At 40.1% G+C, this 21,163-nt stretch overlaps 1 protein-coding gene across 1 annotated transcript in view; it reads left to right on the top strand.

The window, feature by feature from the left end:
* Nucleotides 1-8,322, top strand: part of LOC309622127 (uncharacterized protein) — a gene marked incomplete at its 5' end in the record, with an annotated part of 68,313 nt that extends 59,991 nt beyond the window's left edge. Inside the window, 2 exons of the mRNA XM_082409280.1 lie at nucleotides 11-57; nucleotides 768-8,322. Of these exons, the coding sequence (XP_082265406.1) occupies nucleotides 11-57; nucleotides 768-835 (115 nt within the window). The remainder of the gene's footprint in view (nucleotides 1-10; nucleotides 58-767) is intronic.
* Between the last annotated feature and the right edge of the window lie 12,841 nt (nucleotides 8,323-21,163).

The following is a 21,163-nucleotide window of genomic DNA, read 5'->3' as shown; positions in this document are numbered from 1 at the left end:
TGTTTTGTAGATATTTGATTGATGTAGAAGGCATGTGGCCAGATGATGCAATTGAATGTAAGTATAAGGGTTGTCACTACTTTTCCCTTGTTATAAAATTTGAAGGGAGAAATGTAAGGGAATTTCTCAAATTTTGGAAAAATAGAAAAGTCTGTAATTCATTTGTTCTGACATACGATAACCTTTTACCAAAAGTTTATAAAGGGATGTATCTGGAAATAGCAAGATATAATAGCCTGAATAATTAGTCAGTGGATTTCAGCATTTTTTTTTTCTTTTTAAAATTTATTTAATTAATTAATTTACTTTTGATATTATATCCACTGCCCCACCAAGGAAGTCCCTTTTTCTTCCTTCCTTCTTTCCTTCCTCCCTTCCTTCCTTCCTTCCTTTAAAGCTCCAAGTCATTTAAAATACATGACTTCTTACTAAAAATCTCCAGTTCATAGAACCAAGGGGTTTATAACTTCTCCTTTAAAAGTGATATTCCTGGGACTTCCCTGGTGGTCCCGTGGTGAAGACTCTGCGCTTCCAATGCAGCAGGCGTGGGTTCAACCCCTGGTTGGGGAGCTAAGATCCCACATGCTGCGCAGCCAAAGAACTTTTTTTCAAAAGTTATATTCCTGTATTATTGACTTTAGTGGTTTAGATTTTTTTTTTAATGTTTAGAAGATTTCAGTTTCTTTACCAGGAACAAACAAAACGTAATGTAAAACTAGTTTTGCAGAAACGATTTCCATCATTCTCTTCTTCCCTTTCTCCTGCAGACTGGTGTTTTATCTTTACAAGTTCTCCGTCATTCCATAAGAAAGCTGCTCGTCTTCTGGTTTCATAAGAGATGGTGAACAGTGGTAAAATATCCAGTTGACCGAAATTTCTAGAGTACACTTCAGGGAGCGAATGATGGGGTGGAATGTTGGGGCAGAGTGAGAGATACAGATTCTGGTGAGACTGAGAGTCATGCACAAAAATTACTGGGCTGTGGTGAAGGGAGAACAAAACTAAATCAGGTTCCTGCTGGTGGACAGGAAGCCAAGATGAAGAAGAATGGTGCGTAGCTAGGCAGTGTAATTAGGCCCCTAAGTGCTGTGTCTCCTGATAGTAATTATGAACAGAAACCAAATAATAGTTACTAATAACATGGAGGTGACCAATCCTTGAGAGCTGAGGCAGAGAGAAGGAAAGATGGCATTATGCCTTGTCTCTGGTGCCTTGAGTTTCCCAGGCTGGTTTGTGACCAATCTTGGGTGAAATCATAACTAAGTCATTTCTGCTAAGGTGATCAGCTTTCGTGGGGTCCTTTCTCTGCACTCTGTCCAATGGTAAAGCCCACTGGTTTATGCCTCCTGGAAAACAGTTATTCCAAAGCAGTATAAGTGAAGCATTGATGAAACAGCCATGAAGAACATGTTTCCACATGGCCTCGCACCACCTTTTCAAAGTGCTGTAAAACTTTTTTCATCCAAAAATCAGTAACAGAAAAGGATTGGGATCAAATCCCGTACAGAGGTAGTGTAAGAAAAAAGAGAATAAGGAGCAGAATAGCATGTCTTCAGACAATAAAATCAAGTTGGAAAAGACAGGTCCACAAAACAGATCAAAACTGTAACCTATTATTTCAAAGTGGGCTAAAAGATGTTAGGAAAAACAATGCGAAAGATGAAAGAACATGGATCGAGGAGGGAATGGGAAGTTATTGTTTAGTGGCTATAGAGTCTCTGTTTGGGATGGTGGAAAAGTTCTGGAAATGGTAAATGCTGATAAATGCCACCTATGGGTGTTTGGTTTTAGTTGATCTTCTTCCATGAAAGGGTTTGGAGAGATTCAGAAGCTATGCTGCTGCCTCCATCTTTCTGATGTCCTGCTCAATCTTTTGACATAATTATTTTGAATTTGCACAGTGGTGATGGTTGCACAGCATTGTGAATGTATTTAATGTCACTGAATTGTATACTTGAAAATGGTTGAAATAATAAATTTTGTTTTATGTATATTTTACCATAATAAAAAAAAGATGAAAGAACAGCATAAACCAGAATTAGGTAAGATGATAGAACTCAAGACAGAATTCAAAATAAAAGAAAAAAGTTTCAGAAATGAGGACTAAATTTAAAATAATACAAGAGTGGGGACTTCCCTGGTTGTCCAGTGGTTAAGAATCCACCTTGCAGTGCAGGGGATGCAGGTTCGGTCCCTGGTTGGGGAACTGAGATCCCACATGCTGCAGGGCAACTAAGCCCGCACGCCGCAACTACTGAGCCCACGTGCTCTGGAGCCCACGCGCCACAACTGGAGAGCCCACGAGCCGCAAGGAAGAGCCCACGCACTGCAACAAAGAGCCCACGTGCTGCAACTAATACCCGACACCTCCAAAAATAAATAAGTTAATTAATTAAATAAATTAAATAAAATAATACGAGTGAATGAACATAATGGATAATGCCTTAAGAGAAACAAACAAGAAGAGGAAAAAATTTTTTTAAATCAAAAAGAAGATAAAAAGAATTTTAGAGAAATGGCAAACATAACAGATAGGCAAGAAAGAGTCAGGACAGCTCTGAAAAGAGAAATATAAATACGTATAAGGGGCTTTCCTGGTGGTGCAGTGGTTAAAAATCCTCCTGCCAATGCAGGGGATATGGGTTCGATCCCTGGCCCAGGAAGATCCCACATGCCATGGAGAAGCTAAGCCCGTGAGACACAACTACTGAGCCTGTGTGCCACAACTACTGAAGCCCACGCGCCTAGAGCCCGTGCTCGGCAACACGAGGAGCCACCGCAATGAGAAGCCCGCTTGCCGCAACTAGAGAAAGCCTGCGCACAGCAACAAAGACCCAAAGCAGCCAAAAATAAATAAATAAATACATTAAAATATATATATACGTATAAGAATCTGTTATACCATAAAAGTGACATTTCAAATCAGTGGGACAGATTAGTCAATAAGTTGTGATACATAAATGTTGGGGTATAAATATTTCTCTGGAAGGATCCACAGCACGGCCAAAGCAGATGTCTCTGAGGAGGGAAATGTGTGGCTGGGGAACGTGGGGAAAAGGGTCACTTTTCATTGAATACCCTTGTGTACCTTTTCTAGTGTTCTGTCATGTGAATCTATTACCTCTGAAGTTTGCCTGAGTTCAAACCCCAGTTCCCCCAATTGCTAGCTCTTAATCTAGGGCAAACTCTTCACACTCTCCAAGCCTCTTAATCTGTGAAGTAAGGTCAGTAACTCAGCCTGGTGCTGCCTGGCACAGAATAAACTCTCAAAAAATGGACATTATTAGTGAAAAAAACCCAAATGCCCATCAGTGGATGAATGGATTTTTTTAAATGTGGTGGATATGTGAAATATTATACAGCCATAAAAAGGAATGAAGTACTAACACATGCTACAACATGGACGAACTTGAAAACATTATGCTAAGTGAAAGAAGCCAGAGACAGCGGTCACATTTGTATTATTTCATGAAATGTCCAGAAAAGGCAAAACCATAGCAACAGAAAGCAAATTAATGGTTGCCAGGGCTGAAGGAAGAGGGGATGAAGAGTGCCTGCTGATGCTTAAGGGGGCTTCTTTTTGGGGTGATGAAAACGTGATGGGTTAGATGCCGGTGATGGTTGCATAGGCTTGTGGATGTACTAAATGACACTGAATTTGCAGTTTCAGAAGGTGAATTTTATGGCATGTGAATGACATCTCAAAAAAATAATTTTGAAAATGAAAATTGCCCATTTTCCCATAGTCACTATCCACTGTCTCCATCTCTCCCTTCTCCCCACTGCATTCCTTTTCACGCCCAGCCCTGCCGCTCTCTCCCATCGTCACTCCCTCGAGCTGCCCCACGAGGCCTCCCAGGGAGCCTCTGAACCCCTGGGCGCCTGCGTCCTGTGGCTGTTGGAGCTGCTGCCCAGTGCGCGTGCCCCCACCACTCTCACCCGTGAGAGTGGACGCTTCCGTCGGATTTTTTCTCATGCGTTTCAGTAGATGGTGATGTTTACAAAAGGCGGCACGTGCCCTGCTCAATGGAGGAAGCCCCTCAAGTTAATATTTAGGCGCGTGCAGAAGTTTGATCTCGTCCACCAGTAACCTCAGGATGCTGTGCTCTGAAAGCCAGGTTGGCCGCCTACGGGCATCTGCAAATACAGAGGACTTCAGAGGCATTTGGGCCTCAAATTGAGTCCTTGTACCTCCACATGGGATGTGACCTCAGCCCTTTGCTGCACCTCTGTAAGTGAAGTGGCACAGGAATACCGGCCTTGCCTGTCTTTGCCAAGGTTAACTGAAGAGCGCATTCGCTCCCCTCGTGCTTAGGTGTTGAGTACATCGTGATTTACATACCAGGCCCTATTCGTGGGCCTCCTGATGCAGCAGTTCCCTTGGCTCTGCCCCTGTCGTCAGCTGCCCCTAGGATAACTCTGAGCCCTAGCCACTTCTCTGGTAGATTTCCCTATTCCCCCACTATAGTCACACCTGAATAAGGCAACTCAGACCTTTCAGAGATGTGTCCTGAACCTCTTGTTTTCTGAAATACCTATCTGGTGGTTGTGAGACTTAAGGCCAGCGTCCCCGAGAGACTTTTTCTATTTCTCCTAGTAAACCTAGACTCATCTTCTGTCACCTTCAACTCTACTCCAATTGTGTTCTTTCAACCCAGACCTCTGACCCTGCTTTTTACTTCTGCCATTTCATCCTCACTCCTGCTTCCTTTCCTAAATCCATACGTCTCTTTTGGCCTTCCTAGCCCTGGGCCAAGTTCCTTCCTCTTTGCTCAGTTTTTACCCCTTTCCTTCATTCTCCCATCCAACTTTCAGTCCTTCCTTTCTCACGCCCCAGTTAGCAGCATCTCAAAATTCTTAAGGTTTATTACTCATCTATTAATTGTATTCCATTTACTTATTCAGTTCTATACCTATCTTACCTATGTATGGAAGAACAGCTGGTAGCCAAGGTGGCACCAAGAATCCTAGCAGCTCTCACTTGACGTATCCGTAGTAGACAGCAATTTCCATTTCTTTTTCCCTCTCAGTGAAAAATTGCAGCTTCCCCGAAGAGGTGTATCTGGCAGCATTCTCACGTTGTTGAGCCCGCCTCTTCATGGCCTCTCGCTCTGGCCTCTGCTCTTGTTCGATGGGCTTTGACATGACTGGCTCAGGCACGTTGGGTTCCCTCCATGGAACTCGTTGCTTGCTGAAGTCTTGGCATAGAAGTTGGGTTTGGAGCTTGGATGGGGACTGGCGCTTAGTCACAGCAGGGGGAACAGGCTTCCCGCTGGAGAGAAGCGCCAGATGAAGTTTTGTAGGGTGCAGGCCTAAGAGCAGCAGACTGAGGGGACACGAGGCTGGGTATGGTTGGTCCAAGCCGGTTGGGTTGGGTTGGTCACAGTTGGCTGAGCTGGTTTGGCGGGACCTGGCAGAGAGGCAGGAACTGGCTGGGATGAATTGACTGCAGCAGGTTGAGCTGAGTCAGTAGAACCAGGCTGGGCACGGTAAGCCCCAGCAGGCCGATGTGAGGCCAGAGACTGTGGCCTCCGAGGAGCGGGTCGAGCTTGAGGCTTGTCCCAGGCAGAAAAAGGCAGAGGTATCAACTTGACCTTCCCAGGAGGAGGCCGCTCATACTGGGATGAGGATAGACACTCTGTTTCAGCACTGCTGACTGGTTTCTGGGCTTCGACTTGAGTTTTCTCAGCACTCTTACCCTCATGTGGGGTATGCCGCCATGGCTGGATGGCTGGGGGTCTTTGGGGTTGCTTGAATTTCCCAAGAGCCGACAGGAAGAGAGCCCAGTTTTCTTATCATCCTTCTTCCCCAGCGCATGAAGAACCTTCACAGACTCCAGCATGCGCATGCCTAGGGAGGTTCGAGGCTTTTTAAAGCTCAGTTTGGTGTTTTTTTCGCTTCGTCTCGGGAATTGTTGGCTTCTCTTCTGCCTTGACTTTGTTCCCTGACTGCTTGTTCTCTTCAGCCTTGTTTCTTCCTCTGGTCCTTTTGGTCTTTTCCTGCCCGTGGCTCTTAGTTTTGCTGATCTTTCTGGATGCAGCTTTCTGAGGTTTGCCTTGAGAGTGCTTGGCCGTGTTCACAGGAGCCCTGTCACTGACTGCAGCGTGGCATGTAACCACTTCTCCCCCTAACAGGCACTCTGGATTCTTTGGCTGGATTTTGGCCTTGGGAGCGCCACTGATAGGCTCAGAGGCTTTCTGTTTGTTCTTCCTGGGTTGATCAGAGGGAACCTTTATGACACTTGGCTTTTCCTGCACCTGATTCACCTTAAAGGCTCTGGCATCTTTGGCTTTGATCCCGTTGGGACCTTGGGATTGATCAAGATCTTTCAAAGAACTAAAGAGCTGGGGAAGGTGAATATCCTCCGCCAGTGTAGTAATGTCTGCAAGACCACTGCTGGATTCGATCCCATTTTCGAGTGTCCCTAGGTCCTCACGACTCAGGCTGTTCTTTCCCAGATCAGCATTTTCAGAACCAGGCTGCTCCTCTTGGCTGAGGGGATCGGTGCAGGCCAGCGGCTGGTGAATATCAGGGATTCCTAAAGGGAGTAGTGGAGGATCTTGGTTTTCTTTTGGGATGTGTTAGGCATCCAGAATCTTTGAAAGCTTGGTTTTAATATCATCCACGTGCTTACTCTCTATTTGTCCCTGGCTTGGAGCTGGAGGCAGGGCCAGGAGACGCCTGGCACTCTGGACTGGAGCTGTCACTGAAATGTCCCCAAGTTCAGATGCTGGGTTACTCTCAAATATGTGACTGTTTCTGCTACTGCAGGACTTGGGGAGTTCTTGAGTTTGTGTCACACAAAATGTCTGGCTTGGAGGTTGCAATCCCAGGGAATTTTTCATCACCAGGGATGTCTCCGTCACTACAAAGGAATCAAGGTAAAAGTCCAGTCCCTGGTAAGTGAGATGCTCCCGCTAAACTCCAACACAGCAATCATGTACCGTTCAAGGTACATGATTGCTGTGTTGGTGTTTAGGGGCAGGATGGGCGAGGCATTTCTAGTAACTCTTCTTAAGGATCATGGACAATGCCCTGTGCTACGAGATAAGCGGTGACTGTTGTAGTTCTTACTGGTGATCATTTCATGTCACTGATTCTTGGCTTTCTTTGTATTTCATAGGATTGTTATAAGTCCAATACAAAATGAGTCTTATTTTTAAAAAACTAAAGTGTTTTACAAAGCCTAGCATTCTCATGTAGAGTCTTTCCAATTCTCCCCACTTTCCTGAGAGGCTAAGAACACTTCACACCATGAACTAGGAGAGGGGGTAGAGCCCTTTCTGATGAAATACATCAACAAAGACAGAGTCTTAGCCTGCTTGCTCTCTGGACAGGATCTCGGACCACAAGGTCTTCAATCCTGGTATAAATGAAGGAAGTGAGGACAGTTCAACTGGCACTCTCATAACAAGAGTTCTGAAACACCTTCCAAAGAGACTGTAGCAGTAGATCAGGGAAGGGAATGCTACAGTGTGGTAGTACAGGGGGAATGATCGGCTACAGCAGTGAAAAATGTGGTACCTATTGGTGTGCTCTCGGGGTTCTTGTACATGTAGCATAGATGACCTTTACAGTGTCCCTCCCACCTTCCCACCTGCATTAGGTGTTCTGTTTTTTTTTTTTAATTTGTTTATTTATTTTTTGAACTTATTTATTTTATGTATTAATTTTTTTGGCTGCACTGGGTCTTCATTGCTGTGCACGGGCTTTCTCTAGTTGCGGCTAGCGGGGGCTACTCTTGGTTGCGGTGTGCGGGTTTCTCATCGCAGTGGCTTCTCTTGTTGCGGAGTATGGGCTCTAGGCGCATGGGCTTCAGTAGTTGTGGCTCCCGGGCTCTAGAATGCAGGCTCAGTAGCTGTGGCACATGCGCTTAGTCGCTCCACTGCATCTGGGATCTTCCCTGACCAGGCCTCGAACCCGTGTCCCCTGCCTTGGCAGGCGGATTCTTAACCACGGCGCCACCAGGGAAGCCCTAGGTGTTCTCATATAGAGTCTAAAAACAGAGAGCACTGAGCGAAGGTAGTGCTTATTAAAGGCTCAGGATCTAAATTCTACCTGTCTGTACACCACTTCCCAGCTGTAGATTTGACCCCATTTTTGAATGCTGACCTCATTCTTCAACTTTCTTGCTGTTTGTGGGGCTTGCACTTTGGCATTTTCTTAAAAGCTAAACATAAACTTACCATATGACCCAGCAATTCCAGTCCTGCGTATATATGCAAAAGAAATGAAAACCTATGTCCACAGAAAAACTTTTACAAAAATGTTCATAGCAGCATGATTCACGTTATCCGGAAAAAAAAAAAAAAAATGAAACAATCCAAATGTCCAACAACTGGCAACTGGATAAACAAAATGTGGTAGAGCCATACAATGGAATACTAACCAGCAATAAAAAGGAGTACTGGTACACACTATAACAAGGATGAATCTTGAAAACATCATGCTAAGAAGCTAGATGCAAAGACTAGATATTATATAATTCTATTTACATGAAATGTGCAGAAAAGGAAAAAGGCAGATTGGAGGTTGTCTGGGGCTGGGAATGTGGATTGATTGCAAACAGGTATAAGGGACTTTTCTGGGTAACAGAAGTGTTCTAAAACTGGATTGTGGTGATGATTGCACAGCTCTGTAAATTTACTAAAAATAATTGAATTGTATACTTAAAATGGATGTATTTTATGGTATGTAAATTAAACTTCTATAAAGTGTTTTAAAAATCTCTGTAAAGATATGCCAGAACAAGTCACACTGAGTAGCTCTGGAAAGGAAAGATGGGTGCCTGGGAAACGGGAGAGGGAAGACACTGTATCAAATACTCCTTTCTATATTTTTAATTTTGTACCATGTATTGTCAGTTTAAGAAATGAGAATAAACAAAACAAAAACTTACAAGGAAGAGTGTGGCAATAAAGGTTTAATGGCTTTGGTGAGTTCAATAGGAGTAAAACATATGTTAGGCCATAGAAATGTTCTAGCTTACAGAAAGGAAGATGATAAATCCTCTGTCACCATCTGAAGCACAACATGCTTAGTTCAAAGGGACATGCTTAAAAACAGGATGTCAACAAATAGACCCAGAAGCTGTCAACTTAGGAAAGGGGAGTAGAAAGGATGACCTGTGAGAAACGGTTCAAAGAGTGAAGACCTGAGGGAAAATACTTCAGGGAAGGAAGTGGGGACCTGAGAGGTAGAAGATTAGGTCTCTTTTGTGCCTTCAGAGAGCAGAACTGGAAGCAGAGCCAGGAAATCTAGTACAGGCAGATTTTGGATCTTTTTAAGTTTTAAAACCTTTGCCAGCTGGAGCCTTAGACAAATGGAACAAGTTGCCAATGAGCGGCAAGTGAGTGGTGGAGCTGTTGAAGCAGAGGCTGGAGCACCCTGTGGAGCAGAGGCAGCGGAAGTGTTGACGGTCCCTTCCGAGAACGAGTCTGAGAACCTCTGGCACTTCCAGAGGACATGGTATGCACCGCTGGGTGTAAAGCACACACGTTTACATCTGATTAAATGAGGGAGGAGCCTTGGTGTGTGTGTTTCTGCTTCTAGTTTCAATCTTTCTGATTAAGTTCATTCCTGCCTATAAAACGGTAAACATTTAAAAATAGAAAATAGTCTAAAAATAAATTCTTTCTCAACAAAATGTATCTAGTTAGCCCTCTAGGATGGTGAAAATCAAAAGGACAGACGCCAACAAGTGTTTTCAAGGATGTGGAGAAATGGGAACCTTCATACATTGCTGCTAGGAATGCAAAATGGTAACAATACTTTGCATAACAGTCTGGTAGTTCCCCAAATGGTTAAATATAGAGTTAACTGTATTATCCAGAGTATATCCATTCATCGGCATATGCCCAAAAGAAATGTAAAATACGTCCACACAAAAACTTGTACATGGATGTTCACAGCAGCTTTGTTAATAGTAGCCAAGCAGTGGAAGAAATGCAAATGTCCAGTAACTGATGAATAGATAAGTGAAATATGTGCATTCATACAGTGGAATATGATTTGGCCATAAAAAGGAATGAATACATGCTACAGTGTAGATGAACTCTGAAAATATTAAGTGAAAGAAGCCAGTCACAAAAGATCACATGTTGTATGATTCCATTTACATGAAATGTCCAGAATAATGAAATCTATAGAGACAGAAAGCAGATTAGTAACCACAGCCGGGGCAGGGGCTGGGGCAGGGGTGGGAGATTGGGAGAAATGAGTGACTGCTAATGTACATAGGGTGTTTATGGTAGGTGTTGAAAATGTCTTAAAATTAAACTGGGGTGACGGTTGCACAGCTCGGTGAATACACTGAAACACACTTAACTGTACGCTTTAAATAGGTGACTTTTATGGTATGTTAAGGATCTCAAGAAAGCTATAACAATGTGTTTATTCATGTACGCAAACTAAAATACATGTCGATTATGAAGCCTTATTTGGAGAAAAAAGCTTCTCGGGCTCTCTGTTCTTACATCTTCTGTTACTGAATCAGGGGTACAAGAACAATGGAAGGTGACCAACAGCGTCATTTCCATTTAACAGTGGACAGTCCCAACAAAAATGTGGGCGCTGGGTATTGTACGTTTGGTGCAGTGCTACACACACTACGGCTAGCACTAAGTGCAAACCGTCAGAACCGTGCCGTCACGCTAATTTGACTTCCACAGATTCAATCAATAACCACAATTCACAGGTCTGCACTGTGTGTGACAATTTGTGCTGAGGACCCACCATGGGATAGAACATAGAACTGTTGCTGAATTCATTTACAGATGCCGTCGGTAAACCACAACAATCCACTTTCCTTAGTCCGTGGGAGAGTCTCAGGCATTTCCTCTAATGATCTCATCATCCCTTAGCGCCTGGATGTGAATCAACCCACTCTGTTCTCTGCAACTGGGCTTACGCATAAAGATTGAAGTGACTACAAGTCAACTCACATTATCAGCTACCATGATTTAAGCTTTCTGTTGCAGAGAGTCTTGAAAGGAGATACACACTGGCTGGCTTCTTCTGTTATAATTTCTATTATTGTGAGAGTAAACTCACCTGTTAATGCCTTATTACAACTGGGGAAAAAGTAACTGCCACCATCTCAGAGATGTTTCAGGCTTTTTGTAGTACTTTTTAGTTTAATTAAAATCTAGGTGAAATTCATTCCCGTGTTCATTGATCAGACAAACCATCATAGAGACCCAGGGGGGGAAAAAGAAAAGCTTTTCAATTAAATAATGACTTTTTAGGTGGAAACTGAACTTAGGAAAACATCTCTAATATAGGAAAAAGGCTGTATTTTCTTACATCACCTTATACAGCTATTCTTCATGTATGAAGATTGTTATTGCTGACCTTCTGCCGGCAAGGTGCCTGCTGAAAGATGCTTTTCTTTCAGAAAAATGGGTTTATGCTCATTTATTTATAACCACTAAAGTTTAGGACCAGAGATACACATTGATAAGACAGAGTCAAAATTAGAAATACAGTCGATGGCACCAAAAGACAGTCTTTTCTTGTGAAAAGTTTTTAGATATGCACCGTTCAAACTGGCAACTGGCGTTTCAGTACGAAAACGTACTAGCTCGTCTGCCCCCAAAATAACATTTTGACGTAGATTTAATTCTGAAAGGCAAGATTAGAACTTCTAAAAGCAGGAACTAAGGTGATAACTGTCTAGTAGTCACCATCAGAAAATCAGAACTGGTCAATTACTTCTGCAAGTATGGTAGATGATAACTCTAATATATCCTCCCCCTCAAATCAAAAATGCATTGCGCCTGCAGAATGGTCCTCAGAAAATTTCTTTTCATACATGAATGAGTAAAGATTGCAGAGACATAACGAATCTGAATAATGCCAAAATTCCAGGCCATGAGACTGTAGAGTTAAAATGTAATGGAAGTACTTGTCATTAGAACCGAGGTCAAGAAACTAACAGGATGGTAAGGTTCCCAGATAGTGGCTGGGTTTGGGGTAGAAAAGAAAGAAAATCAAGAGCTAAAGCCCTCAATATACAGGAAAAACTGGAAGGTTAGCAAATGATCATTAAAATCTTGTAGAGGGTGGTAGAGCTAGATGACTTAAGTCCCAAAGGATTTTCTATCAGGTTTGAAAAATTATGGTCTGGAAGTGACCCTCTCACTCTCTGCTTCTCTGCATTCTCTGAAATCTTTCCTCTTAGCTTTAGTATTTGTGAGGATTATGATCACCTTTTTTACATGGATGGCTCTAAAATCTTTATTCCACTCATGACATACTCATGAGGTCATACGTAGCTATGTTTTTAGATAGTTTCACTTGGATGTTTTGATCTAACTTCAACTTTAATCAATAAAACTCCTTCATATTTCAGTCAGAATTAGTTTCCTCTTCCAATCTCTCCATTTTGATAAGGTGTTTGCATAGTATTTTAGTTGCTTTGGGTAGAAATTTCAAAAGAACCACGGCTATTAATTACCAAGTCCAAGTGATGAGAGTCCAGCTTAGTTTCTTCTCATAAATTAATTGATGAATATCACTTTCTTATTTAAAAATCTCTGCTGACAATTAGCTAAACATTTGGCAATAAAATTATATCTAGACACACAAAATAAATTCCATGTGGATTAAGTGTTTAAATGCATTGCCCTCCACCCTAAATAAGTATTAAAAAAAAAAAAAAAAAAGGAGAATACTTTTTTATAATCTTGTGGTTGGGGACATCTTTCTTAGCATGGAAAAAAGAAATAAAGAAGTTGAGTACACAACAATGCTATTACACTATTAATACAATATCAATAATGCTCAAGAATTAATAAGAAAAATTCTTCAGAGAAAAATGGGCAAAGGATATAAGCAGCTAATTCTCAAAACAAGAAATGTAAAGAGCAATCTCTGAAACCTAATATTTAAAAAATGCAATTTAAAGCAATGAGTTTTTTCACACATTAGATTAGCAAATATTAAAAAGACTGATACTACCCATAGTTGGCAAAGGAATGAAGAAACACATCCTCTCATACTTTTGGTGGGCACATATATTTGTACAAAATTCCCGGAGGGCACATAGTTAGAGGTGGGGAGGTCTACAGATTACTGACAGTCTTTTAAATTTCTATTATTAATGATCTACTTAGGATTTAAAACTTCTTGGTCAACTCTGTTAATTTATATTTTCTTAGAAAATCACCCATCTAATTTCGGTTTTAAAATATATCAGCCTAGGGCTTCCCTGGTGGCGCAGTGGTTGAGAATCTGCCTGCCAATGCAGGGGACACGGGTTCGAGCCCTGGTCTGGGAGGATCCCACATGCCGCGGAGCAACTAGGCCCGTGAGCCACAACTACTGAGCCTGCGCGTCTGGAGCCTGTGCCCCGCAACAAGAGAGGCCACGACAGTGAAAACCCCGCGCACCGCGATGAAGAGTGGCCCCCGCTTGCCACAACTAGAGAAAGCCCTCGCGTAGAAACGAAGACCCAACACAGCCAAAAAAATAAAATAAATAAATAAATAAAATCCAGCCATTCATATTAAAAAAAAAAAAAAAAAGGAAAAAAAAATATATATATCAGCTTAAAGTTGCATACAGTAATCTTTTTAAAAAAAACACTTCTTTGACTGTGGTTATACCCTTCCATACTATTAGTGTTGATCCTTTTCTCATGGTCAGAATAACCAGAGATTTGGTCTATTTTTTTTTTGAAAGAACCAGATCTTGGTTATATCGATCAATTCTGGGGACTGATTTATAGAATGCTTATTTCAATTGTTTCCTAGTTGAGTTTGTTGAACTAAAATATCATTGAAGGCTATACATTTTCCTCTCAATATAGATTTAGTCACATCCCGTAAGTTTTGGATATGTGCTTTTACTGTCATTAATGAAAAAAATTCTATAATCTCAATTTTTAGTTCTCCTGTAGCCCAAAAGCTTAGACTGTTTTAAAATGTTTATTTAAGGAAAAAGTTATAGTTGTTAAATTCCAACCTTATTGTACTGTGGTTAGAGAATATAAGCTTAGTTAGAAATGTTCTACTTTGCGGATTTATCAACATTTTGCCTAAATGTACAGTTAATTTTTGTAAATATTCCGTGGGCATTTGGAACAACTGTGGCTGCTGTGTTTTGGGAATAAAGTTTTCTATAGATACTTTAAATCAAACTTCTTAATATTGCTATTAAAATCTTCCATATCTTTTATCTGTTATATGTCAAAATCTGATAAAAACAATGAAAATATCCCATTCTTGTACTTTTGTCACGTTGTATATTGTAATTATGTCTGGATGAACATATGAATGCACTCTGGTTGAAAGCACAGCAGTAATTTTGGAAGTCTCTGAAAGACTCTTTCTTCCCTTGGAAATTACAGAGTGGAGATAGGGTAGATTCTCAAGACAAGTAACATTTAATTAGAAATGACCCCAAAACGCTACCTTTCCATGGTATAGAAACTTGTATTTCTAATCCGGAAAAACTATAAATTATTGGCAGAAAGGTGGAAGTATAGGAATTTTCATGCATTGCAGGTAGGAATATAGACTGGAAATTAATTTGGTACTAATGTAGAAAATTAAGTATACATATAGCTTATGATCCAAGATTTCCACTTCTGGGTCTGTGCAACAAAGGTAGTCTCACAAGGTCCATAAGGCAATATGGACAAGGATGTGCACTGCTGGTGTTTTGCCTTGTTGGGAATTGACGGCGACCTGGGTGTCCATTACAGGGCAAGTGCATAGGTAGATTGGTAGATGCACTCCATGGAGTACTATGCAGTGATCAGAAACCTGAATTAGACGTGTGTATAGCAATGTGATGAATCTTAAAAATACAAGCTTAGTGAAAATAACAAAAGTAATGACATACCTTTTATATACATTGAAAATACATGACAACACAGAATACATATTTTGTAAGAACTCTTGTAAGCCAAAAGATATTTACATAACAAGGCCAGTTCCGACGGGAGGACAGGAATGAGGATGGGATATGGGAATGAAATTTTAAAAAGAGAGGCCATGAACCTAGGAGTATACTTAACTCAACTCTTGGCAGCTGAAGTTAAAAAAATTTTTTTAACTTTATCTTGGCATAGAAACTGCGTACTAATTCTATGCTTTCGCTCTGCTTCTAGAAGGATTTGTTATGACTAGATTGGAGGTTCAAACAGGTACTTTAGGCAGAAACTAGAACACAATGAAAAGCTTGAGAATTCTCTCTTCCAGCTCATAACTAACGTTTTATGTTTGATCAGTCTGGCTGAGGTCACTTTTTAATTAATGTCACAAAGAAATTTTTATGGTTTCATAGTAGAAAAGATGTGCTTCTTGTTTAAAAAAAAACATGAAAAATTTTTTTTAAAAAAAGTATAATCCCATAATCTTAAAATAATCTGCTAATATTTAATTTTGATCCAGTCGTATAAATACATGTAAATATTATATCTTGCTTTTTACCTCTTAGCATATAATGAAATGTATCCTTGGGTTCCAAGATACTGCTTTGGACTGTTGTTTCTCTCCATATATGTGTGATTGTGAAGAGTGATACGAAATTAGCCTGTTTTATAAAAATGTAAGAAACACTGGTAAACATTTAATTAAATATTACTAAAGCTCTCATTTTATTCTCTCATGGAGGTCTCTTTGTTTGGTAGTTAGTTTGTGTTGTTCATTTGCCCCACTGCTGAAAACGTGGGCAACTGGAAATAATGAGAGGTCAAAAATACAGAGAAATTATTCATCTTCAGCTTTTTCTCTGTAAACAAAAACTGTTAAATATGGCTTCTTTTGTACTGACAGTAGTAAACTATCCCTTTTCTTTGATCCCAGTATACACCCAGACATTGAGAGAAAAAGATGGGAAAGGGAGGGGGAAAGAAAGAAAAAACAAGAAGGAGAGAGAGAAAGAGCACAGAGACAAACACAGCAAGAACATGAGAGAAGGAGAGGAGAAAAGGAGTAAGCAGAAGAGCAAGAGAGCTACACAGCAGAGACAGTGAGACAAGAGACAGCATGGGGTGGGGTGGAGGAGAGCACAAGTGCACAGAATGCGGGTGCACAGAGGCAGAGAGAAAGAACACAGAAGCAGACAGGGTGCAAAGACACTGTAATAAGAGAAAAGCATGAACTATAGAGCCTGGGGACAGCCTGCATAGACACAGCAGAGAGAGGCACAGAAAGAATGAGTCAAAGAAAGAGTAGGTGTAATCAAAGGAAGAAGGGAAGAACAAGCAGGCAGTTGCACTTATTCCCTTATATTCACTCTTAACCCCTCAAATGTACATGTCCTGGGTACACATGTTCAGGGGGAAAAAAGCATTAGCATATCTAAGGAAACCTGGGTTAAAGATAAGATAGGCAGTTCCAAAAAGAAGAAATACGGTCGATCAACACACAAAAGAAACTAAAAACTCCATGTGATTAAAGAAACGTGGATCAGGATAGATACCATATTTCTGGCCAATGTGGCAAGTATTAACAAGGATGCTGTTGGCAGGTATTGACCAAAATATTATTGCACATTACTGGTGAACAAATAATTGAATCAACATTTCAGAAGGACAATTTAGTAGTGTGGCTTAAACATTTTTAATGTGCCTACTTGGTAACCCAGAAATTCCATGTTTAGAAATGTTTCTCAAGGAAATTGAAAAATTCAGAAAGATGTAACAAGACTACCCATCGAAGTGCAGATTATGATAAAGAAAAATTCCAAAAAAACTTAAATATCTGTCATTAGGAACTAACTAAATATTATATTTATACAATGGAACCCATAAAGCTATTAACAATGACTACATAAATCTTTATTTACTGCATAGAAAGATGTCTATGATATACTAAGTGCAGAGCTTCAAAACAATACATATATTGTATTCATACATATACATAGTATGTATTCATACATATGTATTCATACATATACATAGTATGATTTCATTTTTTTGGACTGTTGTTTCTCTCCATATATGAACATGATTTTGAAGACTGGTATGAAATCGGCCTGTTTTATAAAAGTGTAAGAAACACTGGTAAACATTTAATTAAACATTAATAAAGCTCTCATTTTATGCTCTCATGGAGTTCTTCATTTGATATTTAGCTTCATTAGATTGCAGACCTAATAAAATAGATCCAAGATAGGCAGTAGGTATGTGAATCATAAAATATAAACCTGGAAGCTTATCTGTAATGTTAATCACGACTATTTCAGGATGGTGAGAATTATGGGTGATTTCCAAGGTCTTTATATTTTATATATTATCTAAACTCTTTATATTTAGTTACCTTTTTACTTTTATACTCAAAAGTAATAAAATATCTTTTTTGACCAAAGTATTTAGTAATAAAGAGAAGAGAGAGATGTAAAGTGGTAGAAGCATCAACCACAGGCAAGCCCTCCACTCCCCAGTCTATGATAAGGAGAGACATAAGCATGGTTCTAGCTGAGAGGAAGGAGCCTACAGAAAAGGAAGAAATGGAATATAAAAGAGAGAGCGAAAACAAAACTGAGAAAACAGATAATGGATTTTAGAAAATATGACAGCACAGAGACCTTAATGAACCTTTTCTTTCATAACTGAAAGACACAAACAAAAAACATCAAAAAGTAAAAAAATAGGGCTTCTCTGGTGGCACAGCGGTTGAGAATCCGCCTGCCAAGGCAGGGGACATGGGTTCGAGCCCTGGTCAGGGAAGATCCCACATGCCGTGGAGCAACTAAGCCCGTGTGCCACAGCTACTGAGCCCATGTGCCACAACTACTGAAGCCCACATGCCTAGAGTCCGTGCTCCACAACAAGAGAAGCCACCACAATGAGAAGCCTGCGCACCACAACGAAGAGTAACCCCCACTCGCCACAACCAGAGAAAGCCCGTGCACAAAGCCCCAAACGCAGCCAAAATAACTAACTACATAAATAAACAAATTTATTAAAAAAGTAAAAAAATATTCAGAATCTAGGGAACAGACTCAACTCACACCACAAAATCCCAGAAATAATGTCTAAAGAAACAACTGGGAATAAATATAAGGAGCCACCACAAAGCTCTTCCTACACAAAGGACCATACAGCAGAAGGGTAAAAGGTGAGTCAACAATTCAAAATATCCCACTGGTATCTCAGAAAGGGGACTGAGGTAATAAGTGGCCCAGGAGAAAGATAAATGTCCCAATTGGAGACACGTTCCCTGTGAAAAAATAGCTCCTTATGTCCTTGCCAGAATGGTTCACTGTATGCCTACTCTGGCCAGGAAGAAGTCAGAAAAAGGGATGGGAAATAACCTTTTAAGTCTAAATGTCTTAGTTTTATTACTAAGATTTGCTAGAAAAAAATAAGGCCTCAGCCATATCACTGCCCACACGACAATGCTATGAAAGCAGCTGCCAGGTGACTTTACAGTAGTGTAATAGCAAAACCCCAAGGGCATGTCCTATAGAACAAGATACTTTCCTCACCTCCACACTTGATAAGGTGGCCATCAATTTATGAGTTTCAAAACAATGGCAGAGAAAAATGTCACCTACTGTAGCTGTCCAGAGTCCTAGAATCAATTACTATCTTTCTGCCTTTCCCAAACTCTGAGGGGCAAAAGAAATACAAGCCATACACAATGAGCCTTCAAGTTCATGTCCTAGGAAGGGGACTCAAGCAGTATCTTGTAAATAGGTAATAAGGTCATCAAATGTGATCAAATAAATGGTTGTGATCAAATAAATGGCTTCCACAGAACTGTTTTGAGACAAAGGTCATCTGAAAACAAAAGAGAAGGATTTATGAAAATATTCTATAGCATTAAAGTGGAAGAAAGGGGGCTTCTCTGGTGGCGCAGTGGTTAAGAATCCGCCTACCAATGCAGGGGACACGGGTTCGAGCCCTGGTCTGGGAAGGTCCCATATGCCGCGGAGCAAGAAAGCCAGGGTGCCAGAATTACTGAGCCTGTGCTCTAGAGCCTGCGAGCCACAACTACTGAGCTCACGCGCCACAACTACTGAAGCCTGTGTGCCTAGAGCCCGTGCGCCACAACAAGAGGAGCCACGGCAATGAGAAGCTCCCGCACCACAATGAAGAGTAGCCCTCGCTCACCACAACTAGAGAAAGCCTGGGCGCAGCAATGAAGGCCCAATGCAGCCAAAAATAAATAAATAAAATAAATAAATGTATAAAGAAACAAGTGGAAGAAAGGAAGGAAAAAAAGAAGGGAAAGAGAAAGAATTTATTTTGCCAGAAGGTTTACCCATTTTAGTCAATAAAGAATTTGTACTCTCACTCTAGAGAAAATTTAAAAAGAACATGGACTTAATGAAATGGATCCAAGATAAGCTAGGACAATACAGGGAGACTAAAAGGTAGTTGACAAATTAACACACTTCATCCAAAAATTAATGAATGTCTGCCATGTGTTGGAAAACCAAGGACAGGTACCAAAGGAAAAAAACTGATAGAAATGAAGGGAGACATAGACAATTCAATAGTAATAGCTGGAGACTGCAATAGTACACTTTCAAAATGGATAGAAAAACTCGACAGACCAATAAGGAAATAGAAGGCTTGAACAACACTATAATCCAACTAGACCTAAAGACATATACATAATACTCCAACCAACAGAAGCAGAATACACATTCTTCTGAGGGAACATAATAATGTTCTCCAGGAGAGACCATGTGCTAGGCCATAAAACAAGTCACAATATATTTACAAACTATACAAAGTATGTTTTCTGACCACAATGGAATGAAACTAGAAATCAATAAGGAAATTTGGGAAATTCAAAAATATAGAGAAATTAAATGACACACTCTTAACTACCAATGTTCAAAGAAGAAATCACAAGGGCAATTAGAAAATACTTTGAGATGAATGAAAACGAAAGCAAAACATCCCAAAACCTTTGGGATGCAGTGAAGGCAGAGCTTACAGATATTTGTATCTGTAAATGTCCATATTAAAAGAAGAAAGATTTCGAAACTATAACCTCACCTTCAACCTTAAGAAACCAGAAAAAGAAGACCAAATAAAACCCAAAGCAGGCAAAATGAAGGAAATTATATAGATTAGAATGAAAATAAATGAATCAGAGAATCAAAAAAAGAGAAAAATCAAAGAAATCAAAAGTTGGTTCTTGGAAAAGGTCAACAAAAATGGACAAATCTTTAGCTAGAATTCACCAAAAGCAAAAAGGGGAAAACTCAAATCATTTACATTAAGAATGAACCAGGGGATGTTACTACCAATCACACAGAAATTAAAAAGGATCATAAGGGAATATTATGAACAATCACATGTCAACAAATTAGGTAACCCAGATGAAATAGACAAATTCCTAGAAAAACAACCTAGCAAAACTGACTCAAGCAAAAATAGAAAATCTGAACAAACCTATAATAAGGACAGAGGCTGAGTCAGTAATCAGAAAACACCCCCCAAAGAAAAGCCCAGGCCCAAACTGGTGAATTCTAAAAAACATTTAAAGTAGAATTAACAACAACCATTCACAAACTCAAAAAACAACATCATCATCAAAACAAAATGAGAAGAAGGATTACTTCCCAATTCTTTCTATAAGGAGATTATTACCCTGATAAAAAAGGCAAAGATACAGTAAAACTACAGACCAATACCCCTTATGAATATAGAAGGAAAATCCTCAACAAAATACTAGCAAACTGAATCCAGCAACACAGAAGAGGGATTATACATTAAAACCAAGAGGAATTTATCCCAGGAAGGCAAAGTTGGTTCAATATATGATTATCAATCAACGTAACACACCATCTTCATAAAGAAAACATAGGATCATTTCATTATACGTAGAAAAAGCATATGGCAAAACCCAAAACCCTTCCATAATAAAAACACTCAACAAAACAGGAATAGAAGTTCCTCAACCTGATAAACGGCATTTATAAAAAAAACTCACAGCTAACATCATGCTTAATGACCAGAAAGATTTCTCCTTAAAATCAGGAACAAGACAAGGATACTCATTCTTAACACTTCTATTCAACACAGTACTGGAGGTTCTAGCAAGGGCAACTAGGCAAGAAAAAGAGATAAATGACATGATATCGGAAAGAAGAAGGAAAACTATCTCTCTTTGCAAATGACACAATATTTTATATAGAAAACACTAAGGAACACACAAACACAAATTACTCAAACTTATAAGCAAGTTCA

Source organism: Balaenoptera borealis (genome assembly GCF_965194805.1).
Source record: "Balaenoptera borealis genome assembly, contig: HAP1_SCAFFOLD_1595, whole genome shotgun sequence".
Classification (NCBI taxonomy): domain Eukaryota; kingdom Metazoa; phylum Chordata; class Mammalia; order Artiodactyla; family Balaenopteridae; genus Balaenoptera; species Balaenoptera borealis.
Note: the sequence above shows the minus strand (reverse complement) of the source record. Positions and strands in the feature narration are given on the sequence as shown.